At 37.2% G+C, this 23636-nt stretch overlaps 1 protein-coding gene across 1 annotated transcript; it reads right to left on the bottom strand.

Annotated features, from left to right (window-relative positions):
* Positions 1 to 525: 525 nt before the first annotated feature.
* Positions 526 to 22988, bottom strand: LOC115813747 (inter-alpha-trypsin inhibitor heavy chain H3). The gene is made up of 20 exons (XM_030776352.1): positions 22881 to 22988; positions 19046 to 19209; positions 18821 to 18925; positions 18078 to 18240; positions 17561 to 17671; positions 14259 to 14387; positions 14015 to 14131; positions 13642 to 13810; positions 11848 to 11958; positions 11526 to 11707; positions 10787 to 10966; positions 7280 to 7404; positions 6805 to 6998; positions 5344 to 5403; positions 5012 to 5065; positions 4776 to 4880; positions 4463 to 4640; positions 1574 to 1722; positions 912 to 996; positions 526 to 785 (listed from the first exon to the last, which is right to left on the bottom strand). The coding sequence occupies exons 1-20, from the start codon at positions 22953 to 22955 to the stop codon at positions 671 to 673; spliced, it is 2571 nt and encodes an 856-aa protein (XP_030632212.1). The 5' UTR covers positions 22956 to 22988; the 3' UTR covers positions 526 to 670.
* Positions 22989 to 23636: the final 648 nt, after the last annotated feature.

Here is a 23636-nt window from a genome sequence, read left to right as displayed (position 1 = left end):
GAAGAGTAATGTCCCTGGTATTGGGAGTAATTTAGCCAATTCCCAATTTTGCCCAATTTTGCATGTAGTCTCAGAGGAACATCTTAACCAAATTTGGTAAGGATGAGCCAAAGCATTGAGTTTTAGCTTTTGGTGCTCACCACATATGATTGGTGTTTTTGAAGGCGTATTGTTTTGAAGGTTAAATTTTTTTCCCTAATATATTGGGGTTGAAATTCCAGAGATTCTTTCAGGTCAGTTTATTGATGATTTTACAAATGGCCCCCAATTACAAGTATGTTTAACGATGCTTTCTGTCTGTGTGGCATGTGGTTCATGAGTTACGGATGATTAGTATTTTTTTTCTCCTTGCTTTTTTTTTTTTTTTAATTTTTATCCACTTTTCAACCGATTTAGTTGTTTCCATCCCTCTTGTCTTTCTGTTCCCCAGTTGTTTGCACAGCCCCCAGGAAGGCAAGGGACAGTGTAGACTACTATGCCTCCTTCAATACTTGTTAGGATTCAAGAAACGTTTTTGACAGAACGCAAGCTTGTACAACTTTTTATTTTGGAAAATAAACTTGTTCATTTTTTAATATGATAACAATGCTTCCTTTGGAGATCAACAAAATTGCAGAATATATGGTTTGACAAAGCAGTATCATGATTTGGATTAATATTTCACAGTCCTCTATAGACTGGGCACAGTGAAGTCAGATAGCTCCCCTTGCATAGCAACCTGAAACGGCACCAACCAGCAGCCCACTCTCGGTGCTGAGTGGATACTGTAGTCTGTGGCTCTGTTCCTATCATCAAAGACAAAAGACACACATTGAGAATAAGAAGAACAGCGGATGATAAAATGTATCAGGACATAATGAAGTGAAAATACATATTCACTCAAATAAATTATCTTTTTTAACTGAACATACTTGGACACTCTGACTTCCTGACCCTGAATCTTCAGTTTTGGTGAACGTGATTGTGTAACCGTTGTATATGCAACAGGGAGTGTTCCTGAAACAGCAGAAGCAAAATCTCTGATTGGTAACAATAACCATAAAGAAATAATCACAACCGGTATGTAACTATACCTGTTTACCTTTTGTGGAGAACAATGCAAACATAGTCATTACATGTAATAACTATGGCATTGGGAAAATCTTCCACCAACACCATTATATTATTAAACGGTCATGTTTGGAATTTTTTGTATGTGTCACCTAACCTACCAATAAAGCCTGGTAAGAAAGGTTTTACTTGAGTGCTATCTATGCTACACGAATCAGTGCAGTTTATGTTATAGCACTAATGTGAAATTTATTTTCTGCGCAGAATATGAGCAGGCATTCATGTTTGCTAACGACAAAAGAAGTCCATGGAGTATGAAATTTAATTATTCCCTTGTTTTGTGACTCGATTCTTTCCGATGTTTAGAAATATCATAACAATAACAATAACACCTAGAAGTGAGATGTTTTTTCCATTCTTCTTTGTTGATTAGATGCAGTATTTCACTTTAACACTTATGGCATTAGGAACATCTAATATGATTACTCTGCATTGTATCATGGAAGATTTGAATGACACTTACCAAAAAGACCTGGTAAGGTGGTTGTACTTGGGCGCTGTCTAACTGCAGGCCATAGGAAACTATTCCCATCTTGTTCATGAAGGAGAATAACAACACGAGTGTTTCCCATGGAGACATCCATTTCTTTGTTCCTCAGAATCAGTGACACACTGAATGGGGAAAAAACATCCACTGGAATGATGACCAACCAATAGAATAAAACATCTCAACAGAACTACTAAAATCCGAGGCAAAAACAGAAAGACACAAAAAAAGCCCATAGGAAAAAAAGAGAGATCAAATTAATAAAGAACATGACAGTTCATTACATTACATAAAGATTAGTTGCACTTCTTACAAATTCACTCATTTGTGCCAGGCCTCTGTCTCTACCTGTCTTATGGTCAATAAGAGCCAAGTTGGATCTGACTGGCAAATCTTTTTTATTCCCCAATGACTGTGTACGCCTGTCCTCTGTTTCCTAATTGTGTCTGTATATATATATATATATATGCCCCTGGCTTTTCCTGTCAGTACTGAGCCAGCCATTGTTTGCCTGGTTTGCCTAGTTACCCTGTTAGCCTTGTTCCTTGTTAGCGCTGTTAGCCTTATTACACTCAGTGATGTACTGTTTTTCCAAAATGCTGTGAAATGCTGTCAAGTCTGATGCTTTCTATGAGCCAAAAACAAGACTGACGGCTAACAGCAGGTTACCGTAAAATTTGATGGTACAATGCAGTATGTTCTTTTTTTACAACAGTAGAGTAGTGAGCCACGTGCAACAATTGACTTTCAATCATCATTCATCCTCCTTTTTAGAAACCAACAAAAAGGTCCGTAACATCATACTGAGAAATTAAAATTACATTTGTGAATCTGGTTACCAAATTTGTGAGATAGGCCTATAAGTTATGCACTCAGAAAATGAAAACTGATGTTTGTATGTTTAAAGCAAATCGAACAAGTTGAAATAACCTGAATTCATGAATTTCCAGGTATTACTTGAAATTTTATGGTCGAAAGAGTATGTATAAGCCAATAGTTCAACCAACTAAAACCAGTCATGTAAAATGTAGAATGAATTATGTTTATGAATAATGAATTATGTTTATCCAAGTCTCACATGATGATTAAGCACATCTGAAGTTTGTAGTCTCTGAGACTTAGCAACTCTCCACACAGAGGACTTCAAATTTCCCTTACGACTGTTTGTTTGAAATAAATAAATAAAAAGAGTTTTAAGGAAATGTACGTCAGACCGATGTGTTGAGTAAATATATATGAGTATGTAACTATACATGAATGTAAATATAAAGGGAACATTGGCAAATGAGAGATAAATAGCTGTATCGAAATTATGCAAAGTTTGAGTAAATATTTTATTAACATTAGATTTGAACACGGCCTTTTTCATTCAACGTAAAGCTTCAGTGAGTGACGTAAGCTGAAGAAACGAGTGAGGAATGTAAGGAAGTACAAAAGAATCAAAACTCGAAAACCCAAAAAAATCAGGTTCAGTTTCTCAAACTGTTTCAAAGAATCGGTTCCCTACAATAAATCGAACTTCTTATCACTAGAACAGATTTCTGGGAGTAAGTTGTGGTGCAGTGGGTAGTGCTGTCGCCTCACAGCAAGATGGTCCTGGGTTCAATTCCTCTGGGAGCTCCACTTTCCTCTCGCACTCCAAAGATATGTAAGCCAAGCGAATTGGAGATATTAAAGTGTCCCTAGGTGTGAATGTGTGTGTCTGCCCCGCAATGGACTGGTGACCTGTTTAAGCTGTTTCCCTGCCTTTTGCCCAGTGAGCACTGAGAAAATGAATGGAGCAATGAACTGTGGAAATAAATCACGGTAGTGACACTGTAGAAACACAGTGAAGTACCGGCGACCACAGCTGCCAATATTTCACCGTAAACCTCACACTATAGCACAGTACTGTAATAACTTTTATAGTAATTAACTATTGAAATAAATTATGGCAGTGATGCTGTGGACAGTTTTACAGTATCGCTACCATAATTTATGTCTACAGTAAAAAACTGGCAACCACAGCTGCCAGTGTTTTACCGTAAACCTCAAATTGTACTGTACAGTACTGTAATAACTAAAATAGTACTTCACTGTTGAAATAAGTTACAGCAGTGACACTATAAAACACAGGACAATACTGGCAACCAGTGCTTCACTGTAATTTTCCAGGACAATTTCTTAGAGTGTAGGTCCAGGTGTATCCAGTCTCTCCCAGTTCATGACAAATTTGACTGTTCTCTTGAACATGCATTTGGTTCATAAGCTGCGAAACATCACTGAGAAACAGCTGCCAGCAGTTGACGACATCTACCAGGCCTGGGGTCGAGGTAGGACCTCCAAGATCATCCATGACTTACCCCACTCTGCCCACCACCTCTTCAAACTACTCCACTCTGGCAGGCAATGTAGGACAATACATGCATGTGCCACAAGACTGAAAAACAGCTTCCCCCAAAGCTATCAAAATGTTGAACATAGCCTGACACCCCATACCCACAATACACACATACACAAACACACAAATGCACACATACACACATGCGTACATATACCACTCCCCCCCACTGACTGAACTCTCTACCATGCAATATGCCCATATGGCATACTTGTTTACTTGATCACACTCTATTGTATTGCTGCTAAATGTATGCTGCTAATTGTTTACAATTTATTGTTATTGTTTATTTGCACACCGGACTGCACTTCGAGCACTGCTCTTTTTGACTTTTCAATTGTTTAAATTGTTTTAAATATTTTGTTAAAATTCAGGGAGTGTGATCGTAATTTCATTGTGTTGTTATCTTGCATAGCAGTACAATGACAATAAAGTTTCTTATGTCTTGTGTCTCAGCTGTCAGCACATGTGTGGTGGCACTTTACCTGTCTGTCTCATGATTGGTGGGTTCCTGATTCCAAAGAAATTTCACAGCATTCTGCCCTTCAGAAAAGATGATCTCACTGGTGCGCAGTGTCATGTGAAGATCAGTTTTGTAATGAATGGTGATTTGTGAGAAACCAGTACCACCAGACTCAATGAGCTCACCATTCATAGAGAAATCTTTACAGCGAGGACAGGCAGAACACACAAGAAAATACTGTCAATAAATTCTGAAAATTGCTCCCTGTAGAAGAATTAGTTACATCAAAGAACAAAAAGATAGGATGATTTAATAGATGAGTAGCAGTGACTCACCAGAGCTGGGGTCTTGTAGGAGTCTGAGCCTCTGGGATGCAGGAATGTCATAGCAGAGAGGTTCAGACTGATCCTGTGCTTGAATTAGGAATCGTACAGGGCTTGCTGTGAGAAGACAAGCAGAAAGGGAGAGATATACAAAAATGAGTATACAGCGTAATGAAAACCAGAAATAAAGAGCACATTTAATGTTTTTACACAAATGTAGAGTAATTTGTTTGGCAATGGTACTACACCATTTAGAACAGTGGTTGTTGGTGAAACATTTTGGATCCAACGTCTTGGTTGCACTGAAAAAAAGAAGCTGTATTGAAGTCTGTATCATTGTATCAGCACAAGAAGAAGAAGAAATAAAATCAGAGCATGAAAACAGTCACATGCACGATCCATTAGACACACACAAAAGGAATTGTATTACCTGTATGCACCATGAAGTATGCTGAAATAAATATATACACTATGGTGGGGGCTACCAACTATCAAAAACATGACAGAACAATTCAGATACAATGATATACTTTTGAGGTGTCTGTCAGAATGTCAGCATGCATGCTTGTCATGTGCTTACCATTACGGCCCGGGGCTTTACGGTCCTTAGGCTTAGTGAAATAAAAACCTCTTGTATTCTCTGCAACATTTTTGAAGAAGAAATAATATTGTTATAATACCGGAAAAAAAAACCAAGATGTAAAATGCACTTTGGTTTCATGACTATAGTATTATTTATATAGTGTGCTTACTGTTGTATTTAAAACTCTCTGTACAATGTCTTTGATTTTGAGTGGAAACCTCTTCGATGGCTTTGTAAATGCATAATTGGCATAGTTATGGAGCTGTAAACATCCGACTGGTGCTTGAATTACACTAAACACTCAAATGACTTACAGACATATTACGGGATATTTTATATTTATTTGGCGAAACCTTAGGATAAAGACGATGAACTGGAAGAATGGGTTGCAATTTTACACCTGCATAATGAGCTGAGACCACTGACTGAATTATAACACTGAGACATATCCATTGTCCTTCTGTATTTATCAGCTTTATTTACTAAAGATGGCTCAGTATGCCTAACAAATGCCTGCATGATTGAAGCAATCCAGTCTATTGAACTTTCTAAAACAGCAATAGTAGTCTGTGTATATTATGACTTTTTGTGAGTGTGCTGTAGTAAAAGAAGCATTTCAAAGACAATAAAAACTCAAAGACGTTGTATATGATTGCCTCATTTTCTGAGTTTCATTTTCAAAAATATTTGGAGAAAACTGCAGAATAATCTCTTGCTCATAGCCTTTGCTAACTGGATCAGTCTCAATCAATCAATCAATCAGCCACCTAGCCAGCCAGACAGTCAGTCAGTCAATCAATCAATCAATCAACCATCTTCCCACTTTGACCATCATATCTGTTACAATTATTCTCAGGATTTGAAAGGCTGCCTTTACTGTTACAAGTTCAGACTTTCAAACTCAGCACAAAGTTTGCCATCAAACTTCCTTTTGTGGTTTGTTTTTATATTTTGTATTTCATATTTATATTTATTTTTAACTTTTAATGTTAATTTTAAAGTCCTTGTTTTTGCTTTTTTGTTTATTTGTTCATTTTTTGCTTTATATTTTGTTTAGTGGTAAAGCACCTCAATAGTTGTAGGTCTTCATGTTCAGAGGAACCAATACACCAACGACAAAAGTCACTATCTGAGCATTAAATAAAGTAATGCATATGATTGCTGTAGTAGATCTAAGTGAGACAAATACTCACTAGTATTGTTGTATCCTGGCTTTCAAAGAGTCTCTTTTTAGAGGAATTTTGGGTAATGGTTTGGTGAGAGGAGGATATATACACAGTGTGTTTTGGCAGGATATAGAATATGGTTTCGATGTATAGCAAGTTTGATTGTATTGTTCACAAATAGGTGACTATTATATTCATAATTATAATTATGTTAAACTGTCATTGTCAGTGTTTGGCATCTTTTTGTCGCATTTATCTTCTTTTGCAGCAAAGACAAAGGATCTCATCCTACCTGAGAGAAATAGTTCTATTTCTAGCTCTTCTTCTGTCAGACCTGTTTCCTTGGGTTTGTGGGCAACCTGAATGTCCTCTTCCTGGGGCTTGGTGACTACCATAGAGGTCAATGGCGTCACAAAGTCATATTTTAGAGAGAGATCCAGGGCTTCTTTTCTCACTGCTTCTTTCTCCTGTCCTTTCAATATCAGTCTAAGACACATTTTATATATATATATATATTCATACAGACACACACATATATACATACATACATACATACATACATACATATATATATATATATATATATATATATATATATATATATATATATATATATATATATATATATATATATACACATACATACATACACACACGCACACACAAACACACACACACACATATACATATATATATATACTGTATATTACTGTCACACATCTATTTACATGTATACTTTGCATGCAATTATATGTATTTCCACTCACTCTTTCTCCAAAAGCTGCTTTACTGTAAGGTAGGCCCAAAGTCTTCCAATGAAATCTTCAAACCCTGGCAAGTTACTATGAATGGTTGGGTCAATGGTGTCATGATACTCCATCCTTTTGCTTTTCTGGAAAAAAGATACAGAACTTTGTATAACACATCAGTCCGACCAGAAGTGGGTAGAGTAAACAAAAACTGTACGCAAGTAAAAGTATTGTTACTTTATAATAATAATGACTCAAGTAGAAGTAAAAGTACTCATCAAAATAATGCCTTGAGTATGAGTAAGAAAGAATCTCATAAAGTGACTACTCAAGTAGTGACTTCATATGATAATACATTAGAGATGTAATAAATCCCGTTCAAATGTATCAGAATATCAGTTATGCTCCAAATAAGGCAGGCAGGCAGGCCAGAGTACAGAACATTGCAGTAATCGAGGCGAGATGTGACGAATGACCAAATTTTAGCAATATTACAGAGAAGGCAGTTTTGGTTGTGTTTTTGATATGAGTGACTAGCGAGAGACTAGAGTTAAAAATAACACCAAGGTTTTTAGCTGCAGAGTTTTGAGAGATGATGCAGTTGTCAAAATTCAGGGTAAGATCACTAAAAAGATGCCTATGCGTAGGGGGACCAATGACCAGCAAAAAAGGCTTGCCTGCGTTAAGCATCAGGAAATTTGAAGACATCCAATGCTTAACGGCACAAAGACACACCTCATGGTTAGCCAATTCAGAGCGGTCATTGTGCTGGATAGGTAAGAGCACCTGAGTATCGTTAGCATAACAATGGAAGTTAATGTTGTAACTACGAATAATGTCACCCAAAGGGAACATGTACAGAGAGAATAGAAGAGGGCCAAGGACTGACCCCTGAGGAAGACCATAGTTAAGCTCACGGTATTCAGAGGTCAAATTATTTTAGTGGACACACAGCTTTCTCTCAGAGAGATAAGATTTAAACCAAGAGAAACCAAGAAACCAAGATTTAAACCAAGGCTAAATTGAGTTAAAGGGTGCACATCATGATTAATCTCAGGTGCACTGATGGAGAGCATGCAGGCAGCTTCCTTTAAAGGGAGAAAAACATCTAGCGTAACATAAATTGAGGCAACTTTGACACAGGTTGGTTTCATAAATCTTCCAAACTAGCTTAAAGGTACACAGCAAAATCTGTAGTGTTAAATCTACTCTGAGAGAGCTCATTTTAACAGTATGCTGATGTTTATTTTATCCCAATCTTTGCAGTGTTAATATAACACTTCCTAAAGTGTAAAAATAACTCTAACTCAGTGTTAAAATAACTCTATTCATAGTTAAAAATGAACTCTGCATAACACCAGAAAGTGTTATCTACTTGCTACACTGGTTTCGTAACTCTGTAGTACGAGTAGAATCTCCAACACTTCTCAGTGACACCAACTCTCTTTTGCAGTTGATTCCTTTAGTGTTAAATCATGTTTTTACAGTGTCAGTTCAACTCTATATTGAACAGTTTTGATTAACGCCGGAAAAACAACCAAAGTCACAACACTGTTTATTGTCTTAAAATTTAGCACAGTCCTGGTCTTTATTTATGTTTGTCCATTTTTGTGTGTCTGAACCTTTGTGTGTGTGTGTGTGTGGGTGTGTGTGTGTGTGTGTTTGAGAGGGCTATATTTATACTGTCTTAAAGAATCATTCAGTTAGGTAACTGTTGAGCTCCAATCAACATAAAGACAAGCCTCAAACAGCAGAGCCATTTTATCCTATATGCTTGGTAAAACTGTGTGCCTGGATGAGATATCAGCAGTGCAACAGAAATTCATTGAAAACTCTTCTAAAGTTGGCAACACCTTGTCCTTAGTGATTTCTCTGTAACTTCACATTTATTTTAAAAAGGTATGTCCCTGTTCAGGGTTGTAGCTAAGAATTCTGAGCCCCCATGCCCCATGACCAATGGGTATGTTGTGGCTAACAACCTCCTCTGAGTTTATTTCATAACATATCATAAAGCAGGTAGAGAGCTTACTGAATGTTTGGTGCAACGTCCGATATCTCCAAAATCTTTTCTCCATCGTTGAAACAAGCGCTGTAGTAACACTCTTCCCTGTTTCATGAAGTTCAGTTAGCTAACACTAGCTCCCCCCCTTGTTCTCTCTCTAGCTCATACAGATTGCCTGTCATATAAACGTGTGTCAAAGCAGTCGACGTAGAAGCTGTGCGCTTGTGAATAAAAATAACTTAATTTAGTAAAGCAGCGAGAAGTGTGTAGTCTAATGAAACGGAGTACAAGTACATTTTTTAAATCGTAAATGTAGGCCTACTCGAGTAAAAGTGAAAAGTATTATGCATTAAAACTACTCCTATAAGTGCAATTTATTGCAGAAAACTACTTAAGTACATGTAATGGAGTAAACGTTACTTCCCACCTCTGACTCTAAGATGTTACACAATCTAAGTAACTGTGCACGCATATGTACTCAATCAATGAGTACAGTGTAAGTTGTCATAGAGGTACTTATAACCACTTGAATAAAAAGATAATGAAGTTATGTAGTTGAATTTCCTTTTTACAATAAGAGGTAAAATTGCCTTTGTTAGACTTTTTTTCAGGTTAATATATACAAATGTATTGTGGTGTCAAAATGTTAGTGCTTTTGTGTCCATTCCTTATAAATGCATAGTCCTCTCTGCTCAGTATGTTACTTTGTTTGGGCATAGGGCAGAACCAATACCCAAAGTTCTACTTTAATTCCATTCATTCTGCTCTTGAGTGTTTCTTCTATGATTTCTCAACCTCACACATCATGACATTTACACTGATTCAAACTTTTCTTTACTTCAGCTGACTCAGTTCCAAGAACAGAAGAACATCTCAATCATTTCTGTCCATAATGGGCTGTGACCTGGATAACACCCTTTAACCTGGCCATTACTTTTCACTCAAACAAAATTGGAGTGTATCATGCACTTGTTCCTGTTCACTGAGCAATTCGACAAAGAATTATCATATGTTCTCGTTGAGAGCATAGTTTGATTATTTTTTGCTTGTTTGGTAATATGTGGTAATTCTCTGTAAAATATGATAATACTGATTTCTTGGTGCAATAACACTTGACAGACAGACAGACAGTTTTCACAGAGGTGTGACATATCTGTTTTGAGATACCATCTACAACATTTATTAAGCAAGCACAAGCTAGCGTTTTCTCCACACTTAGAATGAGAAATTGAGTTTCATACATGTCATATCTCTAGAAAAAATGTCACAAACATACAAACAAACAACCTTAGATCCCTCTGATGGAATACTGATTGATACAGATATAAAATAACCAAGCTTACAGGCTGTCTTTTAAGTTAACTAGATAAACAGTATAGCTGTAGTCAAAATAGCAATGCTGAGTGTGAGATTCAAGCAAACATGAGTTTGGGGAAGGAAGCAATGTTAGCATTAGAAGTCATTATTTTTTCATGCTGCTTACTATGTCCTTTAGCCCAATCAGCAGATCGATGTGAACTTACTGATGTTGCAGTGATCTCATTGGTGAAGAGGTCCAAACTGTTGTCTGTGAGCTGTCCAGCCACCACAATCTCCGATCCATTGTAATACTGGCTGAAATTGGTTTGTGTAACATTTGCTGCCCCAGTATAGCTTATGTGTATATCTGTCAATAGTGGTGTTGCCACCTCTTCATAGAATCCCTGTCAAAAACAGATATCTACACATTTCAGTCTGTGCACCCTTCATCTTTACTGAATACCCTATTTGCATTTCAGTATATGAATTAGAATCCATATTAATTATAATCCATTTTCATTATTTAATATTAATTTTGTTACATGGCACAAATTGACCGTTTATACAGAGATGAGAAGAGCACAAATACATCTTTCTCGCCCCAATTTGGGATATATTTGTATGTGGCACAAATTCCTATTCCAAGTCATAGAATATTTATACAATATGAATGAGACAACTTTCTTACCTTATTCATTTATATATGTAGGCCATACTAATCTATGGTGAACTGGATATGGGTTCATTAATTTGCAGGACCAAATTAACATGAAGGGCTCTATTTTAACGATCTAAGCGCATGGTCTAAAGTGCATGGCGTAAGTGCATTTAGGGCGTGTCCAAATCCACTTTTGCTAGTTTAGTGCAGTCAGATTCTCTTAGCACCTCGGTTTAAGATGGAGCCCGAACAGTCAGGCAAAAAATATGACATGTTCTCGCATGTTCAGTGAGAATCCATGTTACCTGAAGTTGCTGATCTGCATCTGAGTCGTCATAAATCCTGCGTGCCACACCGTCATTTTCCATGGCCATTTTCTTTAAGAACTCAAAATTTACATCAAATCCAAATCCCAGGCAGTACAAGGGGAATTTTCCCTGAATGGCTTTCTTTACATTGTTCTGAATTTTATCAGTGTTGGTCACACCTAATGAGGACCGAATCAAAATACTTACTCATAAGCAAAAGAAGCTAAATTGTGTGTATGTGTGTGTGTGTTTGAGTATTGCAGTGTCATTGTTAACAATGTGAATGAGTGTAAAGAACTCATTAGGGCTTTATTAGTACCTGTGGTGGGATCCCCATCTGTAAGAAGGATTAGGATGGAGGCAGAGTCCTCTTGTGGGTGTCTATTGATCATCTCCACCCCTTTCAGCACAGCAGCATTTATATCAGTAGCTAAGAGAATAATGATAAACATGTGAAATCACAAACCATTATCCTCATTTGGACCATTCATCTCTCTATCCTATAAAATGATTCATGTATCCATCAGATTTTCAATCTGTTTGCCTTTTCTCCTAATATATTTTCAGCAGCTTTGTATGTTTTCTATGATGACTGTCTGGTAGGGATGTCCCAATCAATTTTTTGGCCCCCGATCCCAGTCTGCTGATACCGCGTCCCGATCCGATACTTGTATTTTTCTAGATAATACAGTTGCACAGTGCACATTTCAAGTACAATAAAGGTATTAAAATCAACTCAGTGCTTGACAGCTGCATAGCAATGCATTAAAAAATTGCTTGCATCCAAGCTGTTCCTTTTTTTTTTTTTTTTTTTTAATCTTTTTTTCCCCCCTTACCCTTTACTTTACAAAATAAAAGTAAACCTTGTTGTAAAGCTCCAGTAGGACAGTGTCTGAAGTGTAGTGTCTAGAGGGTAGGGCGTACCGTGGCTCCAAAAAAGATGGCGAAAACCTGAGGTGCGTTCAGATGAGCAAAGAAAGGCAAACATTCGCGAACATTCTCAAGCAGTTTTTCGTTTGCTTTGAGTTCACTGCGAACGTTTGTGAACACAATCGGGCTAAGGAGGTACTTCTCGGCGAATAAACATGGACGCTGGACTAAGGGAGATGTGTGCCCAGATGGGAGTTATACCAGAAAATGTACATGTGCTCGATTTATGTAATCTTCTTACAATAATTCAAGTGGTTAACTTGTCTAACTGTCAGTTTCGTTGATACGTTTTCTGGATGCCTCTTTTTCTATGCTATCGTTATCAATCCTTAGTTAAGCGACTGTATTGCTCTCTGTAGTCGTTAGTTTAGGCTAACGCATGTACATCCCATACAGCTAAAGCATTAGGTGTTTCAATTTTGAAGTGATACCTTGTTTGTTGTTAATAGCCTTGAGGATTAATGTCGTCGGAGTATGCTGACCTTAAAAAACGTTCAAATTTAAAAGTTAAAAGTTAAAAGAAAACCCATTCAAGAACGTTTTCCGAATTTGAAAGCACCTCTGTATTCGCTGTCACATTCGCTGGTCACCCAAAGCGATTGATTCAATTGGGCCTACCCTCTCGGTAATCTTTTTGGCCTTGTCGCTGTCTCGAGGAAATTTCTCTCTCCTTTTAAAAGTATATCCTTCAATGATTATTGCTTCGGAGTTACCTGAGTGAACTCACTGTATTCCGTTGAGTGTTTATTTTTTAGGTGCCTTATCAAAGGGTAATAGCGTATTGAACGCAGCTCCTACCGCCTCGCGAAATGCTCGCGTTACAAACATTACAAGTGGCTGCTGTACTGCTTTCGTTTTACAATTTAAAATATTTCCACACTGCAGACATTTTAGCTGCGTTCTGCCACAAATTATGCTCTCCGTTTACGACACCTGTGTGACAGCTGACGTAACTGATCAGATAAAAAAATTCCGTGATCGCTGATCGGGACATCCCTACTGTCTGGTCCTCCTCAGTTCTAAATTGTTGGCAGAAGCACATAGCAATCATTTGCAGTCCAATTGTGTACTGCTCCTTCTCTTCATTGCTCTACTGCCCTGATCATCATATCTCAGCCCCTGTGACAGTTTAGCTAAATTCTGATGGAAAGAGTTCCTTTCGTCACAACTGGAAGGATCTTACATCCTCTAGCAGTGATCTGTCTCACAAACTGCTTGGCATCCTCCACGTTGCTTTGTGTGGCCTTGAGCAGCTCTGGTTTCCAGGAATCCACTTGACCATTAAAAATAATTATGCCGAAGTGGTCATCTTCAGAGAGATCTCCCAAAATCGTCAACATTGCCAAACGGGTCTAAAGTCACAGAACTCAGGCTCATATAATGATGTTTGTTTCTGTTTATTTATGTTCAGTCAAAACAATTTCTATTTTATCATAAATAATCTAGAAAATTTTGATCATAAACAGTTTTGTGTTGTAAACAGTCATAAAAAGTGGCACATGCAAATCAAATCTTGAAAAATTGCATGCATAACAAGGAATCATATCAAGGATTACCTGTGCTATTTTCCGGCCTTGCATGGAGCCACTTCGATCAATGACAAAAACCACATTTTTGGGAATGCGTTGGACATCAGTGGGAGCAAAGTAATGAACAAAATAACCTTGTGATGTCTGATGATCAAACAGAGGGGTGTGGAGATCTTTATTTTCAGATTTCACTGTATCCAGTGAAGTTACAAGTCTCTATAGTAATGCCAGGAATATTTGTAGCATATCTGAAAAGATAAAATTACTTTACCCTGAGTTCTCCTTTGGATTTTGATCTCTCCACATCATACATGATAATCAGGTCACCATTTAAGCCATTTTCCCCACAACCTTCACATTGTTTCTGTTGTTCACGAGTGGGATAGAATCTCACCCAAGACTGAAATAAAAAGAATGAAAAGACAGCAAAACTCTGATCTTTGTTTCAGTATCACGCGCTGAGCATTTATTCACCACAAACTATTCCTTTCATTGTGTATGGGCATTTGAGTACTATCTGGAGTCATTTATTCTGTTTTCATATAGAGGGCAGAGGTGTAAAGAATACTAAATTATTTTACTCAAGTAAAAGTACTGTTACTATGGTGAAATTGGACTTAAGTAAAAGTAAAATTACTTATGTAAATATCTACTACTCAAATAAAAGTAAAAAGTTATTTAAAATTTACTTTGGGTAAAAGTTACTTAGTTACTTTTTTCATGTAGACAGGGCAAGAGCATGTTTATAACATGTTTTTCATTTCAGATCACCTTTATAAAATAATGTGCATTAACAAATTAAATTAAATATTCTATAAATATTTTAAATGGAGAAAAAAATTAAACTGATATAAAATAAAGTGCATTAATAAAAAGTAAAATGAAATAAATAAACCTGAAATAAATACAATTAAAAACTGAATTAAAAAATAAACATGATATAAAATAAAATATACTTACAAGTTAAAATCAAACATGTCAATGTGTGATCACATTAATAAAGTTTTTGCAAGTACTAGCAATGAAACTTTTCCCTACTTAGTATACTTGGAACTAGTGTGGCATTGTAGCTGTCATCTGACTGATGACAGAAAGGCCTTTCTCAAACTCTAAGAGCAACACGGTTTGCTTCACTTGGTAAAATATAATACACAAGTTTAATTTTGGTAAGCTCTTAAGCAAACTTTTGGACCATAGCTTACTGTATTATTGAATTGAAATGACTGATTACTTAATTTGCCTGTACGAGAGTGCTGCGGCTATTAGCAAAAAAATTATGATTCTACGATAGCTATTCACTTAAGCCTACCTGGTCATTGATGACCCGTAGGGTATGAACTTGTTCCAATGGAGAGACAAATTAAACATCCATTGAGTAGCTACATAGCTAATGTTAGCAATCCAGCTAACGTTAGATAGCTCTGTAAGTCCACAATCCTATACATTATTAAGTTGAGGATAATGTAATCTAATCTAATAAAAAAAATAACTTTGTGTGCAAATAAATGTATATTGTTAAAGCATGGTGTTGGTGTATGATCACATTTGTTTTTGATAATGTATAGAAATATGGCTAAAATGTCTGATTTCTTCTATGCCATTGCAGCTATCAAATCCTTAGGTAATCACTGTGTTTGATTAAGTTAACTGTATGGTTGCTGTGAGAACGCTTGTGATCCCTGATCGGTAAAGCTATGGTAATGATAATCTGCAGCATACAAAATGACGACTGTCACTTGCACAATCAGTAACACATTGTGTATGGGCATTTGAGTGCTATCTGGAGTCATTTATTCTGTTTTCATATAGAGAGCAGAGGTGTAAAGAATACATATAGAAATGTTTCCATATCTGCGTTACAACAAGCACTTAATATCTTTAATCAGACTTTTGCTGTGAACTGACAGCTGTTTCTGGTTACGTACGCAATTACGCGCATATGTAGAACGGAACTCGCACTGTGTCCAAAAGCGCTCACTACCCACTATATAAGGCACTACATAGTGAATCCGCCATTTTGTAGTGCTGTCTGAATGTGTAGTGAGAATTGTTATACCCTCTATAGTTCACTCTAAGTGTCCCACAATGCATCGTGAAAAGAAGGGTACAACCGATGTACCCTACATTGATTGACTAAGACCATCATGCATTGCAGCCTGTGTCGTGAAAACAGGCAAGTCTTTACAGGCCAATCAGATGTAGATGTTCTAGTGTTTGTTCATGCAACAGAGATAAAACATTATGAATTTCCGGCGCATAATTATGTAGCAGCGTAACATCCAAATAGTGTCTGAAATGTATCAACAGCTGTCCGCTCGTTTACCCTAGTGAGTGTTCTATGTACCAAACACTATACAGTGAGTAGGGAGTCAAGAGTAGAGAGTGTTTTCGGACACATCGTCAGTGTCTGCCATCAAGTGTTCTGCTCACACATGCGTGGTACAAATCGGACAGGTAAGTTGTGTTTCCGGTTACATAGTTATGCGCATGTGCAGACCGGATTGGGCACTTACAAGACCCATAGTTATGAGTCGTGAACGAATCACTCACTCCAACACTGAGCCCGCATAGCAGCCACGTGACAAGTGAATGAGAGACTCAGGACCTGAAGACCAGTAGTTATGAGTTGTGAATGAATCACTCATTCCTACACTGAGCCTGCACAACGGCCATGTGACAAGTGAACGAGAAACTCAGGACCCGAAGACCCATAGCTATGATTCGTGAATGAATCAGCGGTTATGTGAACAGTGAACGGAAGACACAGACCCGAAAGACCCGTTCGTGAACAAAGCTGAGCCTGAGTGGCATGCATGTGCGGCCTAGGGGAGAAACAAACAAATTACTCACTTATACGACTTGTTACGACAGAGTCATACAAAAGATTAGGTCAAAATGAAGAATCATTCATGAACGACACATCGCTAAGACGCAGCCATTGTAGCCTTTGCTCCTGTCTGCTACTGTACACGCATTGCATTAAACCATTAAGGCGAGAGCAGAAGTGATGGCTCAAACTACTTGTTAGTTGTTAGAAAAGAACTCAGAATTACGAGAATTAAAGTCAGAATTGTGAAGAAAAAAGTCAGAATTGCGAGAAATAAAGCCAGAATTGCAAGAAATAAAAGCTGGAATTGACAGGGGAAAAAGTCGGAATTGCGACACATAAAGTCGGAATTCTGAGAAATAAAGTCGCAATAAAGCGAACTCTTTTTTTATGGGGTGGAAACCCCATACCTTCCATACTTTTCATCTTGACCGCCTGGCATGGAATGAGCAACTGACTTGCATAAGAGAACATGTAATTTCCTGGTGCATAGTTCATGGAGACTTTTTTTCGCACTGTAACAGAGGCAATTTAAATTGCACCAAAGTAAAATACCACAAAATAAACATATTTAAGTCAAAGTTAAATTACAGTTTTTAAAACATACTCAAAAAAAGTATAGGTACACAAAGAATCATTCATTAAAAATTCGTTACTTCCATCCCTGGTAGAGAACCATACTATGTGTGTATATACTCACTAAACAGATTACTGTATTAATCAAGCGCACGTGCTCCATACTGTACCTCTGGGCCACTACGTGTGGTTGTGATTGCGTTTGTCAGCTCATTAGTACTCAGTCCTCCTTTTACCTCCAGGAAAGATATGCCTCGATTTTCATGAATATAAACATCAATCTGATACAGAGAAAAACCAAAAACACATCTACCTTAAACCACAATAATACTCAATGAATGATAAAAAAGATGTAAGATTATTGTTGGCTCATAACCATTCAGTCCAATATACAGTATTTTGAAGAAAGATAAAATAAGTTGCTTTGCAAAAACTGCTGTTTTTGCACTTTCAGTAACAGCTCATTCAAGTGAAATGAAAATATTTTTCTGTTCTCTGGTGAAAAAAAAAATATTAGCAGAATTTATGAAAAACCAAGATCAGGATATTCTAAAAATGGTCTATGTGGACCATTTTCAGTCATGGCATCTGATCTCACAGTTATGTCAAGAGATATAAGAGTAGTGATTTTATATATTTTTTGTTCAAAATCCTCTCTATGCACACTGTGTCTCTTCAGTGACATACCTTAAAATCTGCCACAGGCTGTGTTGGTTGGGCATTGATGAGTAACTCATATTTGCCCAGACGACGCTTAAGCAGTTCCTCATAGGTCAGTTCAAATGTCACCTTACTGAGTGCAGCCACTGTCACTGAGGTTTTGAACTCCTCTAGGGTCCTGCCCACAGAGCTATAAGAAAGCCAAGGCACTGATGGTCACACTGTTTATGCGTAGCCAAAAACATGGTTAGCCTGCCAACTCAAAAATGGAAACAACCATTAACCCACATGCACATATAAGGACACAGGTATTTTATGAATTATCTCAAACATCAGTGGAACCTTTTGGCTAAAATACTGAAATATATTAGGTTTTTGATATGTGTAAATATACAAGAGTAGTCACATCCTCACCACTGTTGTTCGTATGGCTTTTGACATGTTTTTCATATGTTCCTCTGCTATGTTAATCACAAAATGTGAATATTAATCACAGTGACTTGTGTCCTTCCCTGTGCAAAGGTCACTGGTATGGTGAGCTAAATAGTGTGCAGCTTACATAAAATTTTATGGATTCTGAGATGTCTTGATCCCTTTAACATCAAATCATACTGCCATTTCCAGTTGTATTGTGAGTGAAATACTTCTTTACTATTTCCTGTAATTACAATACAATATGAGGGACAGGACAATCTTTTAGCTTTTTCTGTGAATGTATTCATACCCTGAGTGTCCTCAGTAGGAACTAAAGTTTTAGGAATCCTACATACCTGACCAGTCCAGCACTTTGACCTCGAGACACTGCCTGACTGTACTGCTGTTGAGCCTCCTCCTTCTGTTTAACAATCCCATCATATGTCTTCCCCTCAATGGTCCTGAGGAGGAGTGATGTGAAGAGGGCATCATTCTGCTTTTGTTTATGTGTTTGAGTGGTTGTGCCTGTGTGTGTGGACATGCATAATGTGTATAGATAGTGATTATTCTAATGGACTCACATTCTGAACTTGCTGATGAAAGCATTCTTGGGTATCTTCACCTGGAAATGAACTTCCTGAGATTCATCGAGGCTATTTGCCACACGACTGGTGATGACTGTGATAGCGTAGCGACTGGTTACTGTTGAATTTATGTGGAAGCTGTATATGTCCACATTTTGTTGCTGCACAGAAAACACATAAAGAATTGAAAAAAAAGTGATCTGCTGTTGCAATATAACACTACACAGGATATCACATCGATCCCCTGCAACTATCATAATCACTATACTGGGGGAAAAATCATTATTCTGAGCACTTAATAATAATTTAAAAATAACAGAAATTGGTAACTCAGCTGGCATCACAGAGTTAACACTTTTTGCCTTTCTAGTCAAACAGAATATTACCATTACAAAAAGAACTGGAAGTGAGAGAATTGATGATGATCTGAGACAAGCATAAGCATACAATTTGGTTTATTTCAGGCTTTGTCTGTACCATAAGCTGACTCTCTCCTACTCTCTCTCCTTCACTCTTTAATGATTTCTCCAGACCACCCCAAACCTTACAAATTACCACAAATGCAGTGACAATTAATGTGAACATTGGTTCTATGGCTGGAAATATCATAGACAGCTGTCTGCTTTTGTTACCTTGCAGGTTATAGCCAATGGAAGCCCTTGGGGTATTGCTCTGACAAACCACCCATAACTCTCTGCATAACAACATAACTTAGTGTCCTAAAGTCTGCTGAGAGATGTAAAGGATATTCAGAATGATTTTTTAATACACTTAGGAGACTTTGTTGTGTATATAAACAGAGATATGGCAGTGCAGTGACTGATAAGTTGTGTTCTCCCGACTGCTCAACCTAAACAACTGGCTCGCAAAAATGTGTTTTTCAACTGGGATGAACCTAATTCTGGAATCGCAGAGAATATTTCAGACCAAGTAGCACAGGGGCCAAAGGGACCAAAGTTCTAAGTGACAGCTATCTTTTCTCCCTCCATCACCCAACGACCTTGAGGCCCTCTGATAAGAACTTGGCAGCTGTGCAGAGTGGACAAGAAGAAAGAAACAATAGCTGAATAGCCACGCTATTCAGATATTGTTTCCGGTGCAAACAGCCATCATTCAGTGACTTTATATCATTTGAATGCATATGTGTTGTCATTACGTGTTCTCCTCAGATTTTGTTAATAACTAAAAGGCCTCCAAAACACCCAGCTAAAGTTTTTCTTGATGAGCTAAGCGCATTATTGTCTGTAATTCGTATGGATTTTGATTGTCTTATCATATCAGGGGATTTCAGCTTCCATACAGATAACCGGGAGAGTACTTAAACTAAGGAACAAAATGCACTACTTGATACTTTCGTCCTAACACAGCATGTACAGGGGCCAACTCACTCTTTTGGTCATACCCTGGACCTTGTCATCACAAAGGGTCTCAATATCTCTACAACTGTCAAGGACTTGGTCTTATCTGATCATTTCTTTGTGTTCTTTGATGTGTCTATGTCCCTACACATTCAAAGATCTATGACTGCAAAAAAGAGAGTCTAAAATGATCACACAGGTGCTCTCTTTGAGCAGGCACTTTCAAGGATCTCAAGTCAACTGTCAGACTCTGTAGATGATTTGCTGAATTATTTCAATTAAAAAAGTAAATATTATGGATGACATTGCTCCAGTAGAAGTTATGACAGTCATCAACAAACAGAAAACAAATCCAACCGTTAAACTCCTGAGAATGTAGGAAGACTGAAAGAAAATGGCACAAACACAAACTCCAGTTTGTATCCATAAGAAATCCATAAGGAGATGCTTTGCACATATGGCATAATCCTGAAATATGCAAAGCAAGACAGTCTTTTTTCTCCAATAAATACAATACTTTTACAAGAATTTTGTTTGACAGACAATGAAACGCTGGAAAAAACACTACAGAATCTCAATGTACTACTTAGACACTTTACCTACCAACTTTCTCAAATATGTTTTTCACCTCATATCAGCAGACATGCTTTTGTAAATGTACCCCTTAAGTCCCTGAAAACAGCTGTTATAAAGCCCCTACTAGAATAACCTTGATGCTTCCATACTGAACAATTACTGGCCCATACCCAATCTACCATTTGCTGGCAAAGTCATTGAAAAAGTAGTTTTAATCAACTAACTGCCTTCTTAACATCCAATGGGTATTTTGATCACTTTGATGACAGTCAGGCTTCCATGCTAATCACAGCACTGAAACAGCTCACATTAAGGTTTTAAATGATATATGCCTTAATGCCGATTCAGGCAAAAGACCAGTCCTAGTGTTATTGGATCTTAGTGCAGCCTTTGATGCTGCTGATCATAACATATTACCATACAGACTGGAACATGGGGTTGGATTTTGAGGTACGGTTATCAAGTGGCTCAGATCATGCTTACAATACAGGAGCTTCTTTGTTGCCATTGGAAACTATACCTCAACACCAACATCTTTGACCTGTGGTGTCCCCCAGGGGTCAATCGTAGGCCTTTTATTATTCAACCTTTATATAATCATGAAAGACAATAAGATTTCTTATCATAGCTATGCTGATGACGCCCAAATTTACCTAGCCCTCTCACCTAAGGACTTTGGTCCCCTAGAATCTCTTTGTCAACGTGCTGACCAAATTAACAGCTGGATGTCTCAAGATTTCCCTCAGCTGAATAAGGACAAAACTGACATAATCTTATTTGGGAAAAACAAGGAGAAACTCAGGATTGCTACTCATCTTGACATAAAGGACTTAAAGCGAAAGACACTGTTAAAACCGTTGGTGTCTTCAGTGATTGAAATTTTAACAAAAATGAAGCTTTAAAAACCATGTGAAAGCAATATTAAATCAACTTTTTACCATTTCTAAAACATAGCTAAACGTAGATGCCTTATGACAAAACAAGATTTAGAAAAACTCATTCATGCTTATATTTCCAGTAGGGTTGACTACTGCAATGGTCTTTTCACAGGCCTTTCTGAAAAAAGTTTCAGATGGCTTCAGCCTGTACGAAATGCAGCCACTAGAATTCTTGCAAAAACTGAAAGAACTCTCCACATTACTCTGATACTTAAGTCCTTACACTTGCTTCCAGTAAGTCACAGAATTGACTTTAAAGCACTACCACTCGTTTATAAATTACTAAATAGGCCAGAACCAAAATACCTCTCAGATCTTTTCAGCAGTACACACCTGCTAGACCTCTCAGATCACTGGAGAGAAATCTGTTAGTAATACCTACTGTCAGAACTAAACATGGTGAATCAGCTTTTAACTGCTATGCGACTCAGCTGTGGTACCAACTTCCTGATGACATCAAAGGTGCTCCGACTGTAGCCAGTTTCAAATCTAGAGTTAGAACCCAACTGTTCTCAAATGCTTTTTGTTAACTGATCAAATGTACTCTACTTTTTCATTTTTTCCCCCTGTGTTCTTTTAGCTGGTCTTATGCACTCTTCCTTTTTAATCTTTTATTTGTCTGCATTCTTTAAACTATTTTAATGCTCTCTACCTGTTTTTAATCTCTAATTTTTCTGTGTTCTTTTATCTGCTCATTTGTAAAGCACTTTCACTTACTATTGTGTATGAATTGTGCTATATAAATAAAACTTGCCTTGCCTTGCCTTGTGCACTTAACTTTCAAACACACAACATTAAATATGATATCAGTCAATGAAAAGTTTGGTTATTTGATAACAAATAGATGTTTACTTTATTCTGTTTTTTGTTTTTCATGATTCATAGTAGAAAAATGTATAGTTTGAATCACATTCTCATTCATGCCACTACTCTGATTCTTGTCATATCTCTTAAGCTTACCTTTGCCTTGGGTTCTGAGGTAACGGAGGCCAGGAAAAAGCTAACAAGAGAGAGCCAGATCAAAGCTCGATCCATGGTGATCTGTGCAAGAATGGTGTCCTTCAAATAAATACAATCCTTTTAAATCCCTGACAGGAGACTGATACTGGACACACTGCCCTGTGAATCATTGACCTTTCTGTATATTTCCAGCAATGACATAAACAAGTCCTTGTTTGTCTTTGTCCTCATTTTTTGGGAGCACCTACATTGTGCAGACCTGAAGCTTTTGTGTAATTACCCCATCATAGTTATTGATACTTTCATACAAATGATGATTAAAATGATGGCACACTACATGCATTACAAGATATTGCATTTATTGCCCTGTAATTACATACTGTAATATGGGTTTGTTTAATTGAAGTGAATTTAAAAAGAATGCAATGATGGGCACTCTGTGTAACAGTTGAGTCTCTTTGATCTCAGTGCCTAAACACATAGCACTATCAGCTTGTGCTGATCAAAAACAACAGGAGGAAATAAGCAAAAACAAAAGAAAAAAATGCAATGCAGAAAAAAATCTCTCTCTCTCTATGTGTGTGTGTGTGACTGTGGGTTTGCATTAAATATTTCTTAAACATATATAAAAAATGTGTTTGTGTGTGTGCAAGTATATATGTGTGTATACACACACACACACACATATATATGTATTGACCCAAAACTCAAAACTTGATATGGTAATACCAAGTTGAGTGGTCTACATTCTTACTA

The sequence above is a fragment of the Chanos chanos genome, chromosome 6 (assembly GCF_902362185.1).
Source record: "Chanos chanos chromosome 6, fChaCha1.1, whole genome shotgun sequence".
Lineage (NCBI taxonomy): Eukaryota > Metazoa > Chordata > Actinopteri > Gonorynchiformes > Chanidae > Chanos > Chanos chanos.
This window is presented reverse-complemented; position numbering and strand designations above follow the sequence as displayed.